Source organism: Microtus pennsylvanicus, chromosome 11 (assembly GCF_037038515.1).
Source record: "Microtus pennsylvanicus isolate mMicPen1 chromosome 11, mMicPen1.hap1, whole genome shotgun sequence".
NCBI classification, from domain to species: Eukaryota; Metazoa; Chordata; class Mammalia; order Rodentia; family Cricetidae; genus Microtus; species Microtus pennsylvanicus.
Genome location: NC_134589.1, coordinates 24,270,738 through 24,291,333, shown reverse-complemented (window position 1 = coordinate 24,291,333; position 20,596 = coordinate 24,270,738). Strand labels below are relative to the sequence as shown.

The 20,596-nt window shown below is 51.8% G+C and overlaps 1 protein-coding gene across 1 annotated transcript in view; it reads right to left on the bottom strand.

The window, feature by feature from the left end:
- Nucleotides 1-20,596, bottom strand: part of Plxdc1 (plexin domain containing 1) — a 55,683-nt gene that overhangs the window by 21,653 nt on the left and 13,434 nt on the right. Inside the window, exons 3-7 of the mRNA XM_075990873.1 lie at nt 8,646-8,789; nt 8,314-8,383; nt 7,461-7,583; nt 6,893-7,011; nt 5,103-5,202 (exon numbers count right to left, since the gene is read on the bottom strand). Coding sequence (XP_075846988.1) covers nt 5,103-5,202; nt 6,893-7,011; nt 7,461-7,583; nt 8,314-8,383; nt 8,646-8,789 — 556 coding nt within the window. The remainder of the gene's footprint in view (nt 1-5,102; nt 5,203-6,892; nt 7,012-7,460; nt 7,584-8,313; nt 8,384-8,645; nt 8,790-20,596) is intronic.

Sequence of the window (20,596 nt, the reverse complement as noted above, 5' to 3'; positions counted from 1 at the left end):
TCACCGATGTCATCTTACCTGTCACACTGGTCCATCGATATCTAGATTCCTGTCTTACCTGCCCCTGCCCCTAGACTTCAAGATCCCTGAGCACAGCATCAGCCTGGCATTGTCTTTGCCAGTTCCCTGTCAGAGGCCACCTACCTAACATGGGTTAGGAAATGACTGTGAATGAACAGATTATAGATGGCCCTGCCTATTCTAACATCAGCCACGGCCCCTAAGAAGCCCCTTCCTGTCTGCTCACCACAGATCAGGACGGAAAACCTCAGAAGGAGAATCATCAGATGGCCCCAGAAAGTCAGACATCCCAAAGAAGGCACAGAGCTGAATTTGAGAAAATCCCTTCCTAAAAAGATGGAGGCCAGAGCTCAGACACGGTCAGAAGGAAGGTGACATGGGACCCAGGCAGAGATGGAGACAGGTACTTGTCAAGGAAGCCGAGTCCAAGGACTGAGACGTACAATCTGTGACCAGGGAAGCCAAAATGCTGCAGGGCGCCCACTAGATGACGGGGCAGAGGTGGGGCTGAGCCCTGGACCAGAAAGCACCCAGGGGATGCTGGATGTCCTAGGGGAGAAAGCACAGCCACACCGGTGCAGCAGGGCAGGGGAATGGTAGTGTGGAGGGGTGTGTGGGGTGCCGTTCAGAAATCTGCCCTGAATGGAAAAGACTGTCCGGTTCAACTGCCACCTTGTACCCGTCTGAGTGTGTGACTTCGGTACATTTTCATTTTTATAAACAGGATCCTGAATTTCCATACTGGAGTCATTTACCTTTGGGTTATTACACCAACATGTGGTGTTCAGCCAGTGACAATGACATCCATCTGCCTGGCCAGCTTTCTGGAAGCAGGACAGGGGCAGGTCCTCAAGCCACACTTCCGGCAGTTTGAGATATTCTGTTTTGTCTGCTTCAGCTTTCCAAGACTCAGAAACCCTGAGGTCCACAGAAAGCCTGCTGCCCCATCCAGACGTGGCAATGGCTCAGAGCAGAGGGTCACCTGTCCCGGTGTGTTCCCACACCAGCCACCAGCAGGCCAGCGTTGCTCTGGTTACAGTCAAGAGCAGTGGTGCACACCGGTAATTTTAGGACTGGGGAGGTAGAGGCGGGAGGGCCCAGAGCTCAGGGTCACCTTCCACTATATAAAATTCAAGTTGAGCCTGGTCTATATTCATTCCTGTCTCAGAAGGAGAAAAAGGAAGCTGAGGGGAAGGAGAGAAGAGAGGGAGAGAGAAAAGGAAAAACGGAGAAGGATGAGGAAGAGAGCCACCACTAGTAGACAATGAAGGATTCAGCCTTCATTGTCACCCCAGATGTTGTAAGCATTGTTTGGAAATGTGCAGTGGTGGGTCTCTCCATCCATCCGCCCGTCCGTCCGTCCGTCCGTCCGTCCATCCATCCATCCATCCATCCTTTGCTCATTTGGTTATTTAGTCAATAATCAGGATTAGAACCCGGGCAGAAAACCCTGAGGAACTTTCAGCTCAGGGCAGGAAGCAGAACAGGTCTTCATCACTGCAAAGAAAGGGCAGAAAATGAAAACACAAGACTCCAAGGGCCAAGTACTGGGAACACAGAATAAAAGTGGAAGAGAGGACTAAAGGCCCTAAAGGGGGGAAACTCTCCAAGGAAGAACACTATGAAATTCTTTAAATTCCAGACAGGCCTGGGACTCACAATACAGCTGAGGATGACCCTAAACTGGTCATCCCCCTGCCTCCACCTCCTGAGTGCTGGGACTACAGGAGCACAGCATCATGAGAGGCTCTTGTTTGGTCAGAAGCATCACCTGGCACCCCTTTCTACAAAGAGTCTGGATTGTTTAGTTGGGGGGCTTCATCCCAGTCCCCTGGCTTCCATCACGAAATATTGGGTGGAAAGTTCCATTTCAACGCTCCCTCCTCTGGGAGTTGCCTCAAGTCCAAACTCCACCTCCAAGAAAGCCCGCCAAATGGTGACCCCTCCCCAGAAAAGGTCAAGACCACTCCCACAGACTATTTAAACTGCCCCCTAGAGAATGGACGTGTGGTCTCCGTGGTCTTTCGGTTCTCTGTTCCCCTCTCCGTGTTTTCCCGGGAGGCCACCCAGGAGCTCTAGCAGCCAGTAAAGATGGGCGTCTTTTAATTTGGTCTGATTTGGTCTCATTGGGATTATTTGTGTTGGCGAAGAGGTTTGTCGCTCAAGGAAAAAATACTTAACAGTTCTGTCTATGAAGGATCCTTTATCAGAGAGTAAGAAGTGAAAACGGGCCAGATTTGGTGGCTAACCCTCCTTCCACATCCTCTTTGGCTGGTTCCTCTCCCTTCTACAGCCAGCTCTGGGGCCTCCACCTCCGTCATGACCGCCTGGCACAGAGATACAGCACGTGCTCCCGACACACATCTGGCCTCAAGTCGGCTTTTCTGGGAAAGGAGGACCAGTGTTTTAGGGCCGTCTGAGGCCAGTCAGGTGCCATCCAGAGTTCATATTACAGTCTGGAGTCCTGGATAATCTGGCCGTCAGTGACTTCACACTGATTCACAATCTGTCAGCTTTGACAGCTACATGAAATATTCTTTATCCAAGATAGGGTTTCTCTGTGTAGCCCTGACTGTCCTGCAAGAACTCACCCTGTAGATCAGGCTAGTCTTGAAATCAGAAACCAGCCTGCCAAGTGCTGGGATTGAAGGTGTGTGCCACCACCACCCGGCCACTTGTCTTAAGACAAGTGAAGAGGTTCAAGGTCAGCCTGGTCCACAGAGTGAGTTTCAGGACAGACAGAGAAACCTTGTCTCCAAAAACAAAAACAAATGAAAACAACAACAACTAAAACCAAGTGAAGGGAATTATGTTTTGGCACTATCTCCAGCCAGATGAAGAACATTGAGGCCACCGTGGAGGATTTGAGCGCTTCTGCAAGCAGATGCTGCTGACATACACGGCTTTTCTCTGCATCACACAGCTCTGCGGACTCTGATCACAATGTAAGCGACAGTTTACATAGGGGGTAATGGTAAGAAATCCAGCAAAGCTCCCCTGGTCCCTCCTAAGACCTCTCCCAGCCTACTCAGTAGGGCTCCCCCAGACAGAAGGACTCTGGCTGGCTCACCTTTTGCTGCTGCTCTTTGTTTTGCTTTATTATATTCCATTCTGTGGGGGGGGGAGGTGCACGGGTTTGTGTGTATGTATGAGGGTGGGGGTGGGTGGGGAGGTGCACGGGTTTGTGTGTATGTATGAGGGTGGGGGTGGGTGGGGAGGTGCACGGGTTTGTGTGTATGTATGAGTAAGCCAGAGGCCGACGCCAGCATCTTCCTCTATTGCTCTCTACCTCAGTTTTTGAGACATAGTTTCTTACTGAACCTGCAGCTCAGGGCAAGACTAGCTGTCCATCAAGTTCAAAGGTGTCTGCCCTCTAAGTGCTACAACTACAGGCATGCGCCTTCATGGGAGAGGGGTGGGAGACTTACATGGATGTTGGGAATCTAAACTCAGGTTCTTGTTTGCATGTTTGTTTTGTTTCCTGAGACAGCATCTCCTGCAACCCAGCCTGGCTTTGAACTCCTTGACCTCCTGCCTGTCACCAGGGTGGTGACATCACAGACACATGTCACTACACCCACATGGCTGGAGAGCTTCACCATCAGGAAAACAGAGTTCCATTCTGTCATCCCAGGCAGAAAAGAGCTGACCCTGGGCGCAGCACAGAAGAGGCTCCTCCCATTCTGGGCTTGGACAGTGGGATGTCCAGGGAAATAGCACTCTGCAGACCACAGGGCTCTCCCTGAAGCGGTCAGCCACAGTCATCCAGGGTTCACTGCTACTCAGCTTAATCCAAGTGAATTCCCTGCTTGCCGAGCAGAACAGACATAAAGGATCCTGACATTGTAGCCTCTGAAGTGCCACCTCCTGAAAGCAGGGGCTGTGACATTATTTTTTTGGGGTCCAAAAGAGTTAGCCCAAGGCCTTGCCCATGTTATGTGGCCCATTTTAAAACTCAGTGAAGAGCCAGGTGGTGGCAGCAAACACCCGTAATCCTAACACTTGAGAGGCAGTGGCTGGCGGATCTCTGTGAGGTTGAAGCCAGCCTGGTCTACAGTGTAAGTTTCAGGACAGCCAGAGCTGTTACACAGAGAAACCCTGTCTCAAAACACCAAACCAAACTAAACCTCAGTGAAGACAGGCAGGACACTGCCTCCGCAGAAAGAATACACCAATGTGCCTCTCACTATTGCCTTGACAGTGGATGGAACCCGGGGCCTTGCACAGTTATGCAAGGGCTCTACCACTGAACCACGTGCCAGGTCCACCTACAACTGTTCTCAGAACAGACTTACCACAGGGACTTGCACTCACTGGCCACCAGCCCTGAATCTAGTATTTAGGATTAGAATTAGGACTTAAATGACAATGGGATCCGCTTAGAGCCACACAGCGTGAAGCAAAGGGAGCCACAAACTTCACCTTTAGAAAGGTCAAAGAGAACTCCCAACACCTTCAGCCAAGATAGGAAACAGTTCTCCACGAAAAAGATCCTAAAATATTAAAACAAGATAAAGGGGCGGGGCTTGGGGGAAGTGGGTGCTTTTGAGCAGCCATGGACACTGGGAACTCTTAAGAGTCCTAGTCAGTACTCGGGAGGCAGAGGCAGGCGGATCTCTGTGAGTTCGAGGCCAGCCTGGTCTACAAGAGCTAGTTCCAGGACAGGAACCAAAAAGCTACAGAGAAACCCTGTCTCAAAAAAAAAAAAAAAGTCCTGGATGCTGAGGGCTTGGGGATTTGTCTCCATCGTCAACTTAATTAGATTTAGGATCACATGGGAGACACATCTTTTCCAGAGAGGTTCAGCCGAGGAAGGGAGAATGGCCTGGGATACAGGGTGGTGTCAGACATGGGTTAGGGATCAGGACTGAACACCACCAGCCTTCGCCTCTCTCTACATCCTGACTATGGACTCCACGTGCCCAGTACCTCACACTCCCACTGTCTCCTCACTGGGCTCACTGCATGGACTGTGTATGTCAGCCAGAACAAACCCACATTCCTCACACTGTCTTCGCTGGGTATTTTGCCACAGGAAAGGGGAAAATAGCTAACATAGAGGTAATGGTATGGGAACTCACCTGGTACATCTGGGGATGAATTGAGAATCATGAAGGCGTCTGACAGGCCTGCCTTTACAGGGTGCTGGGCAGAGCTGATCTCCAGGACAGCCATAGGGATCTGCAGCGGGGAGAAGAGGCACCTGCCACCCCCCTGGAACCATCTGTGGCCTCCAAGTCCCCACTCAGAGCTCCACACCCAAATGTCCGCTCAGTGCTTGAGGACGAGAACACCTGGAACCAGATTCTAGGACTTTCACACTGCCTCCCGCACAGACCCTCCCGCTCCACACAGGCCGGAAGTCGCCCTTAGCCTCCCTCTTTCTTTCCTCTCTGTTCTGGTGGAAGCTTCACCCCAGCCCCTGGCATCTATATACCCAAAGAGTCTGGAATATTCTGGTGGAAGTCCCACCCCAAGCCCCCTCTCCCATCTCTCACCAAACCCTGCCAATCTCAGAAAATCTGCCAAATGATGACTCCTCTTCTGGAGATGCTCAAGACCACTCCCACAAGGTATTTAAACTGCACCCCAGAAAACAGACAGGTGGTTTTCCAGTCTCTCTTTCTTGTCTCCTCTGTGGGGCTGGAAAATCATCCCGGAGTGCTGTATCTGTTAAACCTGGGCCTTTCCTAGTTCAGTTTGATTTGGCCTAGTCTGCTTTTTGGTTTTTTTTTTTTTTTTTTTTTTTTTTGGTTTTTCGAGACAGGGTTTCTCTGTGGCTTTGGAGCCTGTCCTGGAACTAGCTCTGTAGACCAGGCTGGTCTCGAACTCACAGAGATCCGCCTGCCTCTGCCTCCCGAGTGCTGGGATTAAAGGCGTGCGCCACCATCGCCCGGCTAGTCTGGATCGCCGCATGGGTGGAGAGGCTTATGGAGCTCAGAAACCTCTCACTCTCTTCCTCCCTCTTCTCATTCACCTCCAGACACTGTGAGGTTAGCCCAAGGCTCTTATATCTGTCTGGGGCTCCCCCATCCCTTCCCTAAAAGTGCCACTTTCCTATGCCACCTCCCAGCATTCCCTTGTTCTCCAAGAGTCTGTTCTCCACTCTGGAGCCAGAGTGTCCTTTCCCAAAGGTACATCTGGTTGTTCCCCTGTCCCGTCCTGTCCCCCTCCTCTCCACTTCTTCTAGTACTTTGTGTAGTAGACCCTGCTCTGTCCTGCCACAGGATCTCTGAGTGGGCCATTCTCTCTTCTGGATGCCCTTGTGGAATTGAAAGAAAGTGGCCCCCAAAGGGAGTGGCACTATTAGGAGGTGTGGTCTTGTTGGAGGAAGTGTGTCACTGTGGAGGAGGGCTTTGAGGTCTCATAGATGCTCAAGCCATGCCCAGTGAGATAGACCGCTTCCTGTTGTCTGTGAGTCAAGGTGTAAGAACTCTCAGCTACCTCTCCTGCACCATGTTTGCCTGCACACCGCCATGCTTCCCACCATGACAATACAGGACTGTAAGTGAGCCATCCCAACGAAATGTTTCCTTTACAAGAGTTGCTGTGGCCGCGGTGTCTCTTCACATCAACAGAACCCTGAGACCGCATTTTCCTTTTCTCCCCTCACTCTTGTTCATCCTGGGGTTCTCAACTCTTTTCTCCCGGCCTCTGACAATGTGAAGATCCCCACAGCGCGCTTTTAGCCTTTATGTAGGGGCACTAATCAATATGGCATTTCCAGTCTGTAATCATCTCTCTTGATGAGATTTGTAGCTGCCTAAGCCCCAGGTCCACAGACAAGCCCGGAGCTGTCTTGGCACCAAGCCCTGTGCCTACCACACTGCATATCAGCTATAAAGATTTGCTGGATAAGGGAGAGGCTCACCTCTTTGTAGCCGAAGACAATGCGGCCATCCTGGTGAAGGGCTGCCTGGAATGTGAAGCTGCCCCTGTCCTCCCGGCCCTGGAGGTAAACATGGTCCCACTGAACCACAAAGACTGTCCCTGGGGAGAAGAACAGAGACCTGGCTAGTGCAAGGGGACCCAGCAGACACGGTAATCAGAGATGGGGGCCATTTGTGAGTTTGAGAAGCAGGAACTGGGCAACCACAGCATCAGCCTGGCTTCCGAGCTACAGAGGTCCCTAACTTGCTCATCCCTTACCGTGTGTGTGCCCCTTCTATCTTGACTATCCTGACCTCTGGAGACAAAAGGAAAAGGGGAAATGTCTGTCTCCTCGGTGGGTGGGGGCTGATGAGAGAAGGAGGGGAGGTTCTGGGAAAGCGTTCAACCATGCTGGGTGGGCGGCAATGCTTCCGCCCTTTCCACCTTTACAGGAGAGAGGACAGCATAGGGCAGAATGGAAAGGCGGCTGTCTGCCTAGGGCTCCCGGGAAGGGGCTAGGCCAGGACACTCTGGGATTAGGTGAAATATACCCTAAGATCAGACCTCACCATTGTCAAAGTAGGCGACTGTGGAGTTGTCAGAGTAGCCAGGGTTGAAGTTGGCCATCAGGGGTGCCACGTACTGGGTGGCTGTGAGCATCCGATGGAGCACGTCACCAGTGAAGATGAAGCCTAAGGGAGAGAGGTTTAAGGGTGCCACCAGAAATGGCTCGAGGGGCTGCCTCTAGGGTTTTTGTTTTTGTCTTTGTCTCCCACGGGCGGGAGCTTAAAGTGAGCCTTGCTGCCTCATCCCCTTCCTCACCCAGTGACTTGGTGAGAGAAAAATGGCTCAGACTAGAGAATGTTTGTCCTTTCTCTCTGGGTAGGAGAAGGAAGGGGAACTGACTCCCATCCTCCCCAGTTTCGGGGAAGTGGGAAACAGAATGAACGTGACAGGAATCAAAGAAACTTCTCATATCAACAGGGACACTGGTCCTTGCTTCCTCGGGCTCAGACTCAGAATAGAGACCCCAGAGCTATGTATACTGACGTGTTTGTCCAGCAGGATGGATGCATGCATGCACACATACACGCAGGCACACATACACGCGGGCACACATACACGCGGGCACACATACACGCGGGCACACATACACGCGGGCACACATACACGCAGGCACACATACATGCATGCACACATACACGCAGGCACACTTACACGCATGTACACATACACGCAGGCACACATACACGCAGGCAAGCACACAGGCACACACACACAGGCCACCTGATTTGAACGGGACACTCCCTGACTGCATCCCCAGCCCACCTATCCTCCTGTCTCCCGTGAGTCCCTCAACAGCCTCTCTGAGTCAGGATGAGACCTCCAAGTCATCCCCCAGCCTCACTGGTTTTTCCTTACCTCCAGTTGCTATGGTGATCTGCCGCAGAGGATGCCCGTAGAAAGGGAAATCAAAGGACAAGACCACTCTCTGCAGGGACAGGAGAGAATCCCCATGGGTGGAGCTGCCAGCCGAAGGCTGGTCATCCTCCCTGCTCCAGACTTGTCTGAACAGTGTGGACACCAGCATATCCAGGGTCAGACTCCCTAGACTACAGCTGGGTGCCCACACTGAGTGTTCTCTGACTGTACCTACAGACCTCAGGCCATAACCATGTCCACTTCTGGGCAGCCACTGCTGGCCTAGCCTCAGTCAGCCAGCCCAGGCTGTCCTGGTAGGCCTAGGCACTCACCGAAGCCTGCCGGTGAGAGCTTGAGAGGATCCTGTGGACCTTCACGTGGCTCCGGTTGGCAGCAGCCATGTCCACCCACAGATCTCGACTGCGACGCTCACCGGGGCCATAGACACGGGACACATAGTAGTTGTGGTTGTCCTCCTGCGGGGGACAGAGACAGAGCCCAGAGGAGGTGTAATAAGCCAGGTGAACTGGTCCCTACCCTCTGCCCCTCCCTACCCAGAGTTCCCCGGATCCTCTGGCCCAGAGCACGGGAGCCACCGCTTTAGGCCCAGGAGCTTCAGAACACCCCTTGAAAGCACGGTCCTCAGTTATTCCTCAACAGATCTGGCCTTAGCCAAATCTACACTTGCTCCATCTGGGTTCAGCTCTGTCCTGCCCAGACAAGCCAGAGGCTTCTCCTGTAACCCTGAGTGTTTCAGAGCGTGAACCAAGGCCAAGTTCAGCATTGGGGACATGATGGGGAACCGCAGATAAAGCCTTTGACTAAAAGAAGCGTGCCCAGACCACAAGGAACGACACATAATCTCTGACCTGCCCCAGGAAAAAAGTGAAAAACAACTACAAAGAGGTCTTAGATGTCCGAGGGAGAAGGCGGCCGCTAGTCTCGGGAGTTGCTGGTCTGACGGAGGAGACAGGACACAGACAACGGAACACTCAGCCGCAGGCATGAGCAGAGCCGAGAGCCGCAATGCTCTCGCTGTGGTCACCAGATGGAGGGAAAGAAGAAAGAAGCCAGGAGTTCCTCAAGGGGTAATTTAGTATCTCCCTATGTGGCTGATGGGGATACCACAGCAGGCTGGGTTCGTTCCATAGTCTCCCTTGGAGGAGCATCTGGGGCCAGGGCTGATAGCAGGCCAGGGAAGTGGCTGGCAGAAAGAATGGGGAAGCTAGTGAGCTGGGCTGTGTCTCAGCATGTCTGGAGCTGGCCCAAGAACACCTCACAGCAGGCTTAGCAGCAATAGCAGCGAGGTCAGAGGCTCCAAGGCCACCTAGGGTACAGTGATGCCCTGTACCACGGGTCATTAATCAGGCTGCAGGCACAGCAGAGCGAACCATGTTCTTCCTGTCGAGCTGCCAGCTGCCCAGCCAGCCCTTGGCCTGAGCTCAGTGGGAGCAGGAGCTGGGTCCCCTGCCACTGAGCGCCTACAAGGCAGCAGACTCATGTTGACAAGCAACACCCTCTGAACACATTTTGGAGACTTAGGGTTGGGGTGGGCTTGGAGAGAAGGAACATAGGAGGTTCTGCAGGGACCACCTGCTATGGCAAGCCTGCAGCTTGTCTCTCTGCATCCCCGTTTCAAACAAAATAACAGTTTATTTAATAAAGGTCAGCTTTGGGCTGGCGTGACAGCTAAGAGTGCTTGCTGCTCCTCAGAGGGTCAGCGTTCAGTTCCCAGCACCCACATGGCAGGGCTCACAGCCGCCTATCACTCCGGCTCCAGGGAATCTGGTCTCTGTGAAAAAAATGAAATCAAGTTTAGATGCTATTAAGTCTGACATTTTGTTGTTTTTAACACAGTGCCTCATGTAGCTCAAGTTGGCCTAGAACTTGCTTTGTAGCCAAGGATGGCCTTGAACTCCCAATATTCACCCCGCTTCCACCTTGCAAGCGCTTGAGATTGCAGGCGTGAGCCACTGTGCTGGCTTAATGACTGTGGCAGCTTCAACTTGCGCTCTTAATATGTGAGATCAAGGGAGTCACCTCTGCAGCTGTGGACCAAGGTTTCTCCCTCACTGTTCATCCGTGCTCAAGAAGTGGGCAGGACTCGGGTGTGCTGGAGCATACACGGAGTACCAGGAACCTGGGAGGCTGAGGCAGGAGGGTGACAAGTTCAAGGCCAGCCTGAGGTTCATAGAGTCAGGGTCAGCTCAGGTAACTTATTGAGACTCCACCTCAAAACAAAAAATAAACACAAACAAAACCAAGTTTGGGACATAGCTCAGCGGTAGAGCATGTGCAAGGCTCAGGGTTTGGTCTCCAGGAGGGCGACAAAAGAAATACCAGCAAACCGTGTTTGGGGTACAGTGGCCCTCCAATGGCTGAGAGACTAGTGAGGAGTCCGGGTCCACGGTGGGTTGAGAGTTTGGAAATAAACCTGCCTCCCTGAAGGCTAAAGTCCTGGGGACAGTGAAGGGAAGGAATGACAAGCAAGCTCTGATGTCCTGTCCTTGGGCACAGTGGCGGAAGGTGGCCCAGCCTGCCTAAAGGGGCATTCAAGCCCATTCCCTAGTACCTAGAGGGTGCCCTCCCTGGAAAGCAGTCTCTGCAGGTAAGTAGAGTCAAGGGAACGCCAGGTCACCCTGGATTAGGGAAGCCCTGATCCAAGGGCTGCTGTCTTTGTCATTGGAGAGAGAGAGGGCCAGGAAGAGAAAACGAGGAGGCACAGGAAGTCATGTGACCATAGAGAGCCTGGACAGATGTTCCTAGGCCAGGAGTCACCAGGAGCTAAGAGGCTGCAAGGACGGGCCCTTCCCAGGGCCTCCTGAGAGAGAGGCTTCAGTCTCTAGGTGTGAGGGAGAATAAATGCTTCGTGTGTGTGTGTGTGTGTGTGTGTGTGTGTGTGTGTGTGTGTGTAAAATGAATGAATTCAGGTGCCCACGGCCACATGCTGCTCTGGGTCAGTGGGGACAACCTCACCTCCCAAGGGCCCTACTTTTTCATGGTAGATTAAGTTCCCATTTTCATAATACTTCCTCATGGGGACTGAAATTCAACCCTATTGCCTTTTAGGGACACAGGTAAATTATAACCTCAACCACAGTGACTTCTTGAGCTTCAATTTTCTCCAAGAGCCAGCCACTCCCAGAGAGCAGGGAGAATCTCTGTGAGGATTGTAGGTAGTCCAGACCAGGCTCTGCTCAGGCCCCGGCAACACCAGCACAATGGCTTGCCAGAGATTACTACACCAGATGTCACCACACAAAGTCACCCTCAGGCCCCACACAGCCCCTCACTTGCCCCTTCTCCCGGCACAGGTGACTCTCCAAAGTCAGGAGCTACACCTATCCAGCGTCCTGGCCGAGGAATACTAGGTGGGAAGAGGGACCAGATGGAGCTTAGGGGACACTCGGGCATAGCAACCCACGTCAGGGTGAAGCTGGGGGATGGGAGGCAGACAGAGGGGCAGGCTGTATTTGTGGTGGGAGATGGGAGGCAGAAGACGGGCAGGCAATATTCGTGGTGCGGGCACAGAAACCAGCTGGTATTTCACAGGCAGCACTGCCAGCCATTCCAGAGGCCCATATTCTTTCTTCTTTTGTTTTGTTTTTCGAGACAGGGTTTCTCTGTGTAGTCCAAGCTGTCCTGGAATTCACGCTGCAGACCAGGTTGGCCTCGAACTCAGAGATCCACCTGCCTCTGCCTCCTGAGTACTGCGCCACCACACCTGGCCCTCCATTTTTTAAGCAGGGAAATTAAGGCCTCGGATCACTATGATTTGACCCCATGTAGGTATGTGATCTGTGCTCTGTCTACTGTCCCTTGGGTCTTTTGGCAGCTGTCTCACTAGAAGGTGACCTGGGATACTTCCCTAATCTCTCATGTCTCCGGGTGCTGTGGTACACCCTGGGAACCCCAGATCTTCAGGAGGCCGGAGTGGGAGGACCATGTGATTCAAGGCAGCCTTGGCCAACACAGTGAAACCATCTCAAAAAGCTACATCAAATGCCTTTCATGTTGGGGACAGACAGAGTTCAGGGACAGGGTCCCTTGCACCTCACCACCAGTACCTGAAACTGTGGCACAGTTGAGCCATCTTAAAGCCCATGGTCCTGAGTCATGATGTAGAAGCACAGTGTGGCTCCAGCAGGTAAGGTCACCTCCCTTCACTCCTGATGGCAGGTGACACGGAAGCCATCAGTGGCTCTGGAAGTCTGAGTCCATGGAGAACGTTCCCTGTGAGGACACCCCAGCCACAGACTGCCACCTTGGTTCCTTAAGCTCTTATCTGAGAAAGTGATGCTTTGGGGGAACGAGGAAGAGCTTGTCAGCCAGTGACTGGGAGTCTAGCAGGGGTCAGGGTCTGGGGAGGACAGACACATCAAGCTCATGGTCCTCACACCATGATAACCCCAGTGCTGAAGAGGGCTGCATGTCTCCTTGCTCAAGTTCAGAAAGACGACTTGGCCCCAAGGTCCTTCAGGAAGCTTGGAAGACAGAAGTCAGCTTCAGTCTGCCTGGATCATCTGAGGGGCTAGGGCCTGAGGAAGCAGGGAGGGAAGTGAGGAAAGCAGACCAAGGTGTCTTCACAGCACAACTGATCGGGAATGCCTCAAGGTCAAGATCTTGGGCCTTTCGTCTCTATTGTCTGTTGTCCTCCTCATAGGTTCTAAGGCTGGGTACCTTGTAAACACAGTATGGCTCACTCGCGTCCTGGCTTGTGGATTACAAGATGCTCTCCTGGACGGTTGAGGGGCTATACATACCTCAGATGGATACCCTCTGCCCTTTGCAGACTCTTTTCTTTCTTTCTTTCTTTCTTTCTTTCTTTCCTTTTCTTTTTTCTTTCTTTTTTTTTTTTTTTTGGTTTTTCAAGCCCCTTTTTCCTTGTTCATTTTCTTGAAGCAAGTCTTGCTGTGTATGTGTGGACCACACCCAGCTGCAGGTGTGTTTTAGAGTTCTCAAACCCCATTATTCAAGAACATCTGCCTCATCTCAGGCCACATCTGCCATGTTCTGCAACCTGGTGCTTCCTCAGTCAGACCAATATGTATGTGCGTGCATACACACATACACATCATGTGCACACACACACACACACACACACACACACATACACACACATCATGCATCTGTTGCTTTTGCAGCCTAAGCCAATCTCATCCTTCCAGAGGGACAGTAAAACCGAATGGGTGAGAAACTAGTGGCTGAAGAGCTGAGTTAAAACTGCTATCTTGCCTTGGCCACAGGAGCCACTGGTCCCCAGACAGGAGAAGGAACAGCCCCCTGCTTCCTGCTCCAACTCATGAAGCATGGAAACGAGACCAGAACTGAGGCTGCCTGGGAAGACAGGCTCAACAGCTCTGATTCCCACAGCTGTCTAGGATCCGCAGGGTCTAGACCTTCCTTGTGACGCTGCTAAGATGGCTGCTGGAAACGGAAGGGACCTTACACGGAACAGTCTTCCCTGGGCAACTGTTCCCTGGCCACCATGCTTGTTTGCTTCTTATACAAAATCAGCCATGGCTGGTTTCTTGACTGAACATGAACGAAGGGTCCCATAGCTTGGAATGACCCTCGAGGACACTTCCCAGTTGCCACTACCTACCCCAGCGGTCCTGATGAGGATGTCCACTGTGGCAGAGGTGGATAACAGTCTTGCAGTCACCACTGTCTCATCTTACTCCAACAGCAGCTGCTCCACTTTAGCTAAGTGCGGGCCATCCAGCCTGACCGGATCTCCACTAGTCCTCCCACCCACAGGGCTGTATGACCAATGGGAGAGCAGCAGAACTCTGTGCCCTCACCGGGTCCAAACAGGATGCAGATGTGATGGCTAGAATGGAAACCACCATCTTAGATTACAAAAATGGGAGGCATGGTTGCAGATTGCAGAGCAGCCGGACAGAGGGAAACTTCCCAGATCAAGGAGACTCTTTTTTTTTTTTTTTTTTTTTTTTTTTTTGGTTTTTCGAGACAGGGTTTCTCTGTGGCTTTGGAGCCTGTCCTGGAACTAGCTCTTGTAGACCAGGCTGGTCTCGAACTCACAGAGATCCGCCTGCCTCTGCCTCCCGAGTGCTGGGATTAAAGGCGTGCGCCACCACCGCCCGGCTCAAGGAGACTCTTTAACAGCCCTTGTTCATACTATTCCCTGCGAGGGAAGAGAGTTACTGTGTGTCTTAAGGCCCAGTCACTGCGGCATTTGCTACAAGGGCTGAATGTGTGTGCATTCTACTTAATATCAAAGCAGGGCATGGCGATACATGTTTGGGATCCCAGTGCTTGGGAGGAAAAGGCAGGAGAATCAGGAGCTCAAGGCTAGCCTTGGCTACATTGCAAGTCTGAGGGCAGCCTCCCTTGTGTGAGACTCTATCTCAAATAAATAAATAAAAACAGAAAGAAAAGGGGCTGGGGTGGGAAAGCAAGCCCTAGTCAGTCTCCCTGTAATGATTTACAGTTAATATATTGTACAATGTATCAATATTGTGTGTGTGTCTTATTCAGAAAGCACAGGCCATCGCTGTATACAACCTGCTGTTTGCTACCCCAGAGGGTGGTCCCCAGGTGCTGGGACTGGGGCAGTGCTGGTTTGACACCTCAAAGAGGGTCAGGAAGTCTAGTGAAGGAGGCAGCATCCATGACACGTCACAAAGCCCTGGCCAATAATCTTCCTGTTTCACAGGCAGTGGGGTGAGCTCCAACCTTTTCTTTCTTCCGTGGCAGCTCAGCACCTACATCACATCCCAGCGAAGCCACTCCCTACCTTCTGGTGCCTTCTCCAGCACCCTCCACCCCACAGCAACCCATGGGGGCATCTCCGGGAACTCTTAGGGTTCTGTGGGGGCGTCATTTGAAAAACCACTGCTCCACGATCAAGTGTGCGGGCTTTGGTGTCAGCCTGATCCAAGTTCGAAACGCAGACATGACGATGGTTGGTGAAGAAACATCACTCTTCTTCCTGGTCGCAGTCCCTTCTCCAATGCCGCAGTCTTGAAAGCATTCCACGGCACAGGACAAACGGAGAGCTCTTGGCTCAGTGCCCACAGCAGGTGTCCCATAAGCGCGAGTTCTTAGATGATTTTGCTGGGCTTCTCCATGAAATGTCGTGACAGCACAGACCGCCTCCTCAAACACCCCCCCCCACATACACATTGCAGTCCAGGATCTGCATAGCAAGGGCTCCTCTCCCTCAGTGCTCACGATGCCCCGAGATCCTGCAGGCTCTTCACTCTGACAGTGGCACCGGATTGACTTTGGCTGAGCTTAAGGATGTTTCTGGAAAGGAACTCCAGCTAAGCTGTCACAAGCATCCTGTCACCTGCCAGCCAACTGGCTGACAGGGATGCTGGGCAAGTAACCAAGGGCACCCGCAGGGCTGGCAGGAGAGCTTGGCTGGCCAGGCTTGTTAGCACAGCACTTAGGCAGCTGGGGCCAACCGGGGAAGTGATGCTGAGAGGCGGGCTCTCAATCACCCCAGTCCACGAGGGTTTACAAACCCATCGGGAACGTGTTCCAGATCCCAGCTACTCAGAATGTTCCTGGGACAGAGACAGCAGACACTTGGGAGCCCACTGGAAATGCAGCGTTCTGGGCCAGGTGTAGTAGTGCACCCCTTGAATCCCAAAGCGCAGGGGGTGGAGCCAGGGAGATCTCTGTGAATTCAGGGAAGCCTGGGCTACATATGAAGTCCCATTCCAGCCAGGTGACATAGTGAGACCCTGTCTCAAAATGAAAGAAAAGAAAAAAAATCCAGATGTGGGGTCTCATTGTGTAATTTTAGTACTTGGGAAACTGAGGCAGGGGGATTGCTACCAGTTGAAGGGCAGCCTAAGCTATAGGGTGAGTTACAGGACAGCCAGAGGCCAAAAGGAAAACCTGTAAATAAACAGGAAAAGGCAGGCAGGCCAGCAGGAAGAGGGTTAGAGGGGAGGCAGGAGAGTGCAGTGGCCTTGGTCAGCCCAACCCTGCAGAGTCAGAGCCAGCATCTCCAGAAGATTCTCCGGGCTGCTTATGCAGAGAAAAATATATAAAAAAATAAAACTACAGATTTAAAAAAAAAAAAAAAGGTCTTATCCAGACATCATTCATCCTTACGGAGATGGTGGCTAAGAGCTAGATTATGAAGCAGAACTGACATTCTTGTCTGGGTTCTGCCACTCACTGCAAGTGTGACCCTGGGCAGGTGACTTCAGTTGTCCATTCTGGATCAAGAGAAAACAGAACATCTGAATCACCTGTTTTGAGCTGGAAAGACAGCCCAGTGGGTGAAGGCACTTGCCACTGAGCCTGAGATGGACGTTCTATCTCCAGAACCCACACAGTGGAAGGAGAAAACCCATTCCCAAAATGCATGTTTGTGACCTTCACACATTTGTGACGGCACACATACTACACAAATGTTAAAAAGAAAGAGATGCTCTGGCCAGGCAGTGGTGGCGCACGCCTTTAATTCCAGCACTTGGGAGTCAGAGGCAGGCAGATCTCTGTGAGTTCAAGGCCAGCTTGCTCTAAAGCGAGTTCCAGGACAGCCAGGACAACACAGAAAAACCCTGTCTTGAGAAACAAACAAGACTACAAATCCCACTTATCTCGTTGTGTCTGTGCCGTGGTGAGTGTGAGGCTGACAGGAAGGAGTCAGGTCTCTTTCTCCTATGTGGGTCCTGGGGATTGAACTCGGGTCATCCTGGGGTTTCTATTGTAAAACACCACAGCCAAAAGCAACTGAGGGTAGAAAGGGTTTACTTCCTCTTCCTTGCAGGTAACAGGCCAGCACGAGGGAGTCAGGGCAGGAATCTGGAGGCAGAGACCCTGAGGAGTGCTCCTACTGGCTTGCTCCCCAAGGCTTGCTCTAACTGCTTCCTTACAGAACCCAACACCAGCTGCCCAAGATTGGCCCTGTGCCCACAGTGAGTCAGCCCCTCCCACACCAGTCATTAATCAAGACAAGAATCTACAGCCTTAGCTGCAGGCCAATCTTATCTGGGCACTTTCTCAGTTAAGATTGACTCTTCCCAGATATGTCTAGGTCTGTGTTGACAAAAAGCACCCAGCACAGCCCTTCACCCACTGAGCCGTCTTACCACCTGTTTCCCTGCCACGTTATAACTCTTGGTGAGGCTTTTGCCAGATGCAGCCCCAAATCTTGGCCTTCCAGAACCGTGAGGTAAATAAACCTTTCTGTTTATAATTAATTAATTTTTTTGAGGTCTCAGTTCCAATATCAACATAAATAGTCAGGCATCATGGCATACCCTCAGAATCTCAGCACAGGGAAAGAAGGGACGAGAGAATCCCTGAGGCTCCGGGGCCGGTCAGTCTAGCTTGATGCAATGGGAGTCTCACAAAACAGACAGACGAAGTAGGTTCTGATGGTGAAAGTGGTCACCATTCATAAAAGTGGTCACCATTCATAAAAGCTTCCTGATGGTCCAAATAGAAGAAAACCACTCTTTGCTCTGTTTTTAAGACAAAGTCACTGTATGTACCCAGACTGGCCTTCAGCTCCCAGACATCCTCCTGCCTCAGCCTCCTAAGGATCGCAATTCCAAGTGTAAACCACCACACTCCACCTTCTCTCTCTCTCTCTCTCTCTCTCTCTCTCTCTCTCTCTCTCTCTCTCTCTCTCTCTCTCTCTCTCATTTTCCCCCCAGTTCTTCCAGACAGGGTTTCTCTGTGTAACAGTCCTGGCTGTCTTGGAACTCGCTCTGTACACCAGGCTGGCCTTGAACTCACAGAGATCTACCTACCTCTGCCTCCTGAGTACTAGAATTAGTAGGCGTGTAACACCACACCCGGCACCCCACCATTTTCTTAACTATTTCCTTTTTACTGGCCATTTGCTGGCTTCTGTGTGTTGTGTTCTCCTAAACACCACTGTGGTGAGCGCATTTTCTGTATGTCAGATGCCCCTGCGTGAAAGCCACAGGTATGACTCCGTGCTGCTCAGGTTTGATGGTGCTTCCCGACTCTGGGAATCCGAGTCTGCATTTTAGGGCTGGGATTCTGCCCCACTGCACATGAACACCCAAGGGACAGTGTCTCAGGCTCCCAGGCAGGGCGTTTTCTTTGTCCCTGAGATCCTATTTTTGTAGTTTCTGGTAAAGCCTGGGAGCAATCTTTCTGCTCCCAGCCATTTAACATGTTTGGCTTTTATAACTCTATGAGGCTTTATTTATCCCATTTTACAGATGGAGACACTGATTTAGAGTGATATCTTAGCAAGAATACTCTCTTAGCCTGTTTTGGCTGCTATAACAAAATACCTTAGGCTGGGTAATTTGTAAACAAGAAAAAATTATTGCTCACTGTTCTGGAGATCAGGAAGTCCTAGAAGGAGGTGTGAGTGAATTTAATCTCCCATGAGAGACTTACAGATAGCATTTTGTTGTTGGATTTTTATTTTATAAGGGCATTAATCTGATAGCCTGAGGGCTCCACCTTTACAACCCCAGTATAGCACTTACAAGTGGGGCCGTGGGAATCAATTTTAACACACGAAGTCACAGATAATAGAAGACACACACTTGGTACTAGAATACAGTGACCGACTCTCCTATGTGTCTGGAGCATAGAAACATCCCAGGATACTGGCAAGTCCATGTTGAGAGTGTCTGGGGAGCTGAAGAGATGGCTCTGAAGTTAAGAGCACCTGAGTTCAGTGCCCAGCACCCTAGTCAGGTGCTCATGACTGTGTATAATCCTAGCTCCAGGGACCCAACACCTCTGACCTCTGCAGACACCTGTGCTCATAGCTAGTAAGGCTTTCTCTTTGTTTTTGGCAAGGGAGTTGTTTTGTTGTTGTTTGTTTGTTTTGAGACAGGGCTTCTCTATGTAACTCTGGCTGGCCTGGAACTTGCTCTGTAGTGCTTGGACTCACAGGGATCCTCCTTCTTCTCTCTCTCCTCAGAGAGAGGGATTAAAGTGCTGGGATTAAAGGTTTGCTCCCCCATCCATCACCCTCCTGGCAAGTCTCTTTCTTCAAAAGACCTTCATAGGAAAACCAGGATGGCTGGCCACTGTGGACCACAGCCCATTTCACACCCAGCGTGCACCCCTGCAGTCCTGCCAGGGCCAGCCTTCACGGACCTGACCGGGCATCGTCCCTGAGCCAACAGCATCTGCAGCACAATGAAACCTGGGCGCGAGGCTCAAGGATTTTCCCAAGACAAAACAGACAACCTGATTAAAAAACAGAAAAGTCGGTAGTAGACTCTCCTCCAAGGAAGATACACAAATAGCCAATCAAAACACAGGAAAACTTTCAGCATCATTAGTCGCTGGGGAAACTGACGTCTAAACAGCATTGTGAGTTGGGAGTCAACATACCTGTAATCCCAATACGCAGGAGTCTGATGCAGGAGGACAACATGCTTGACTACAGGCTATAGCAAGCTCCTATGTTGACTGCAGGATGGGATTCTGACTAAGCAAGCAAGCAGACATCCTGCGGGGAGGAGAGCTTGCTATGAAAGCAAGAAGACCTGAGTTCAAATCCCCAGCAACCACATACAAGCAGGGCAGGGCCACGCCCTGGTAATCAGTGCTGAAGAGCGGAGATAGGTGGGTCCTGCTAGCCTAGCCCAACGAGAAGCTTTGGGTTTAGTGAGAGATCTTGTCTCATGGGTGGGCAATCGGCAGCCCTGGGTGAACGCTGCTTAGGGCAGAAACAGGTGAGAAATAGACACAGACTCCCTAGAGACCCTGGCACCAGGTAAATGGAGCAGAGGTCCTTCGGGGCTACCTGAGTCCACCCGGATGGGTTCTCCCTCTAACACCACTGGAGACCACGAGGGATGGGGAGCCCCTCCTTCCTTTGCTCCCTCAGAGGAGGAGGAGTACCTGCTGCAGGCAGGCAAGGACCACAAGACAGCCTGGCTCTAAGGAGGGAGGAGACAAGCAATACAAAGGGACACAGGTACTGCAGTGCGGGTGCCAAGCAACACGAGGCAAAAATAAGACCATTCCTTCTGTCCATCTCAGCTCCACAGCTGCCAGAAACAGCCATATCGAGAGCGTTCTCTGAACCCAGAAGCAACCTAAGAGTCTCCCCCCCCCCCCAAGCCTCCAGGGACCAGGACTCAAGTCTCTTCACTGTCCAGTCTATAGTCTCCTGGGCTCCTCTGGGTTCTAGAGGGCCACCAGAAAGGGATGCAAGCCAGAAGACAGCCTGCAAGATCCCCAGAGCCCTGGCTCTGGTTCCCGGCTGTCATGGGTTTCCTTTAGTGCAGCTGCTTTCCCACCTCCATTCTTGGCAGAGGCCCCCGTGCCTGACTCAGCCCAGCCCACA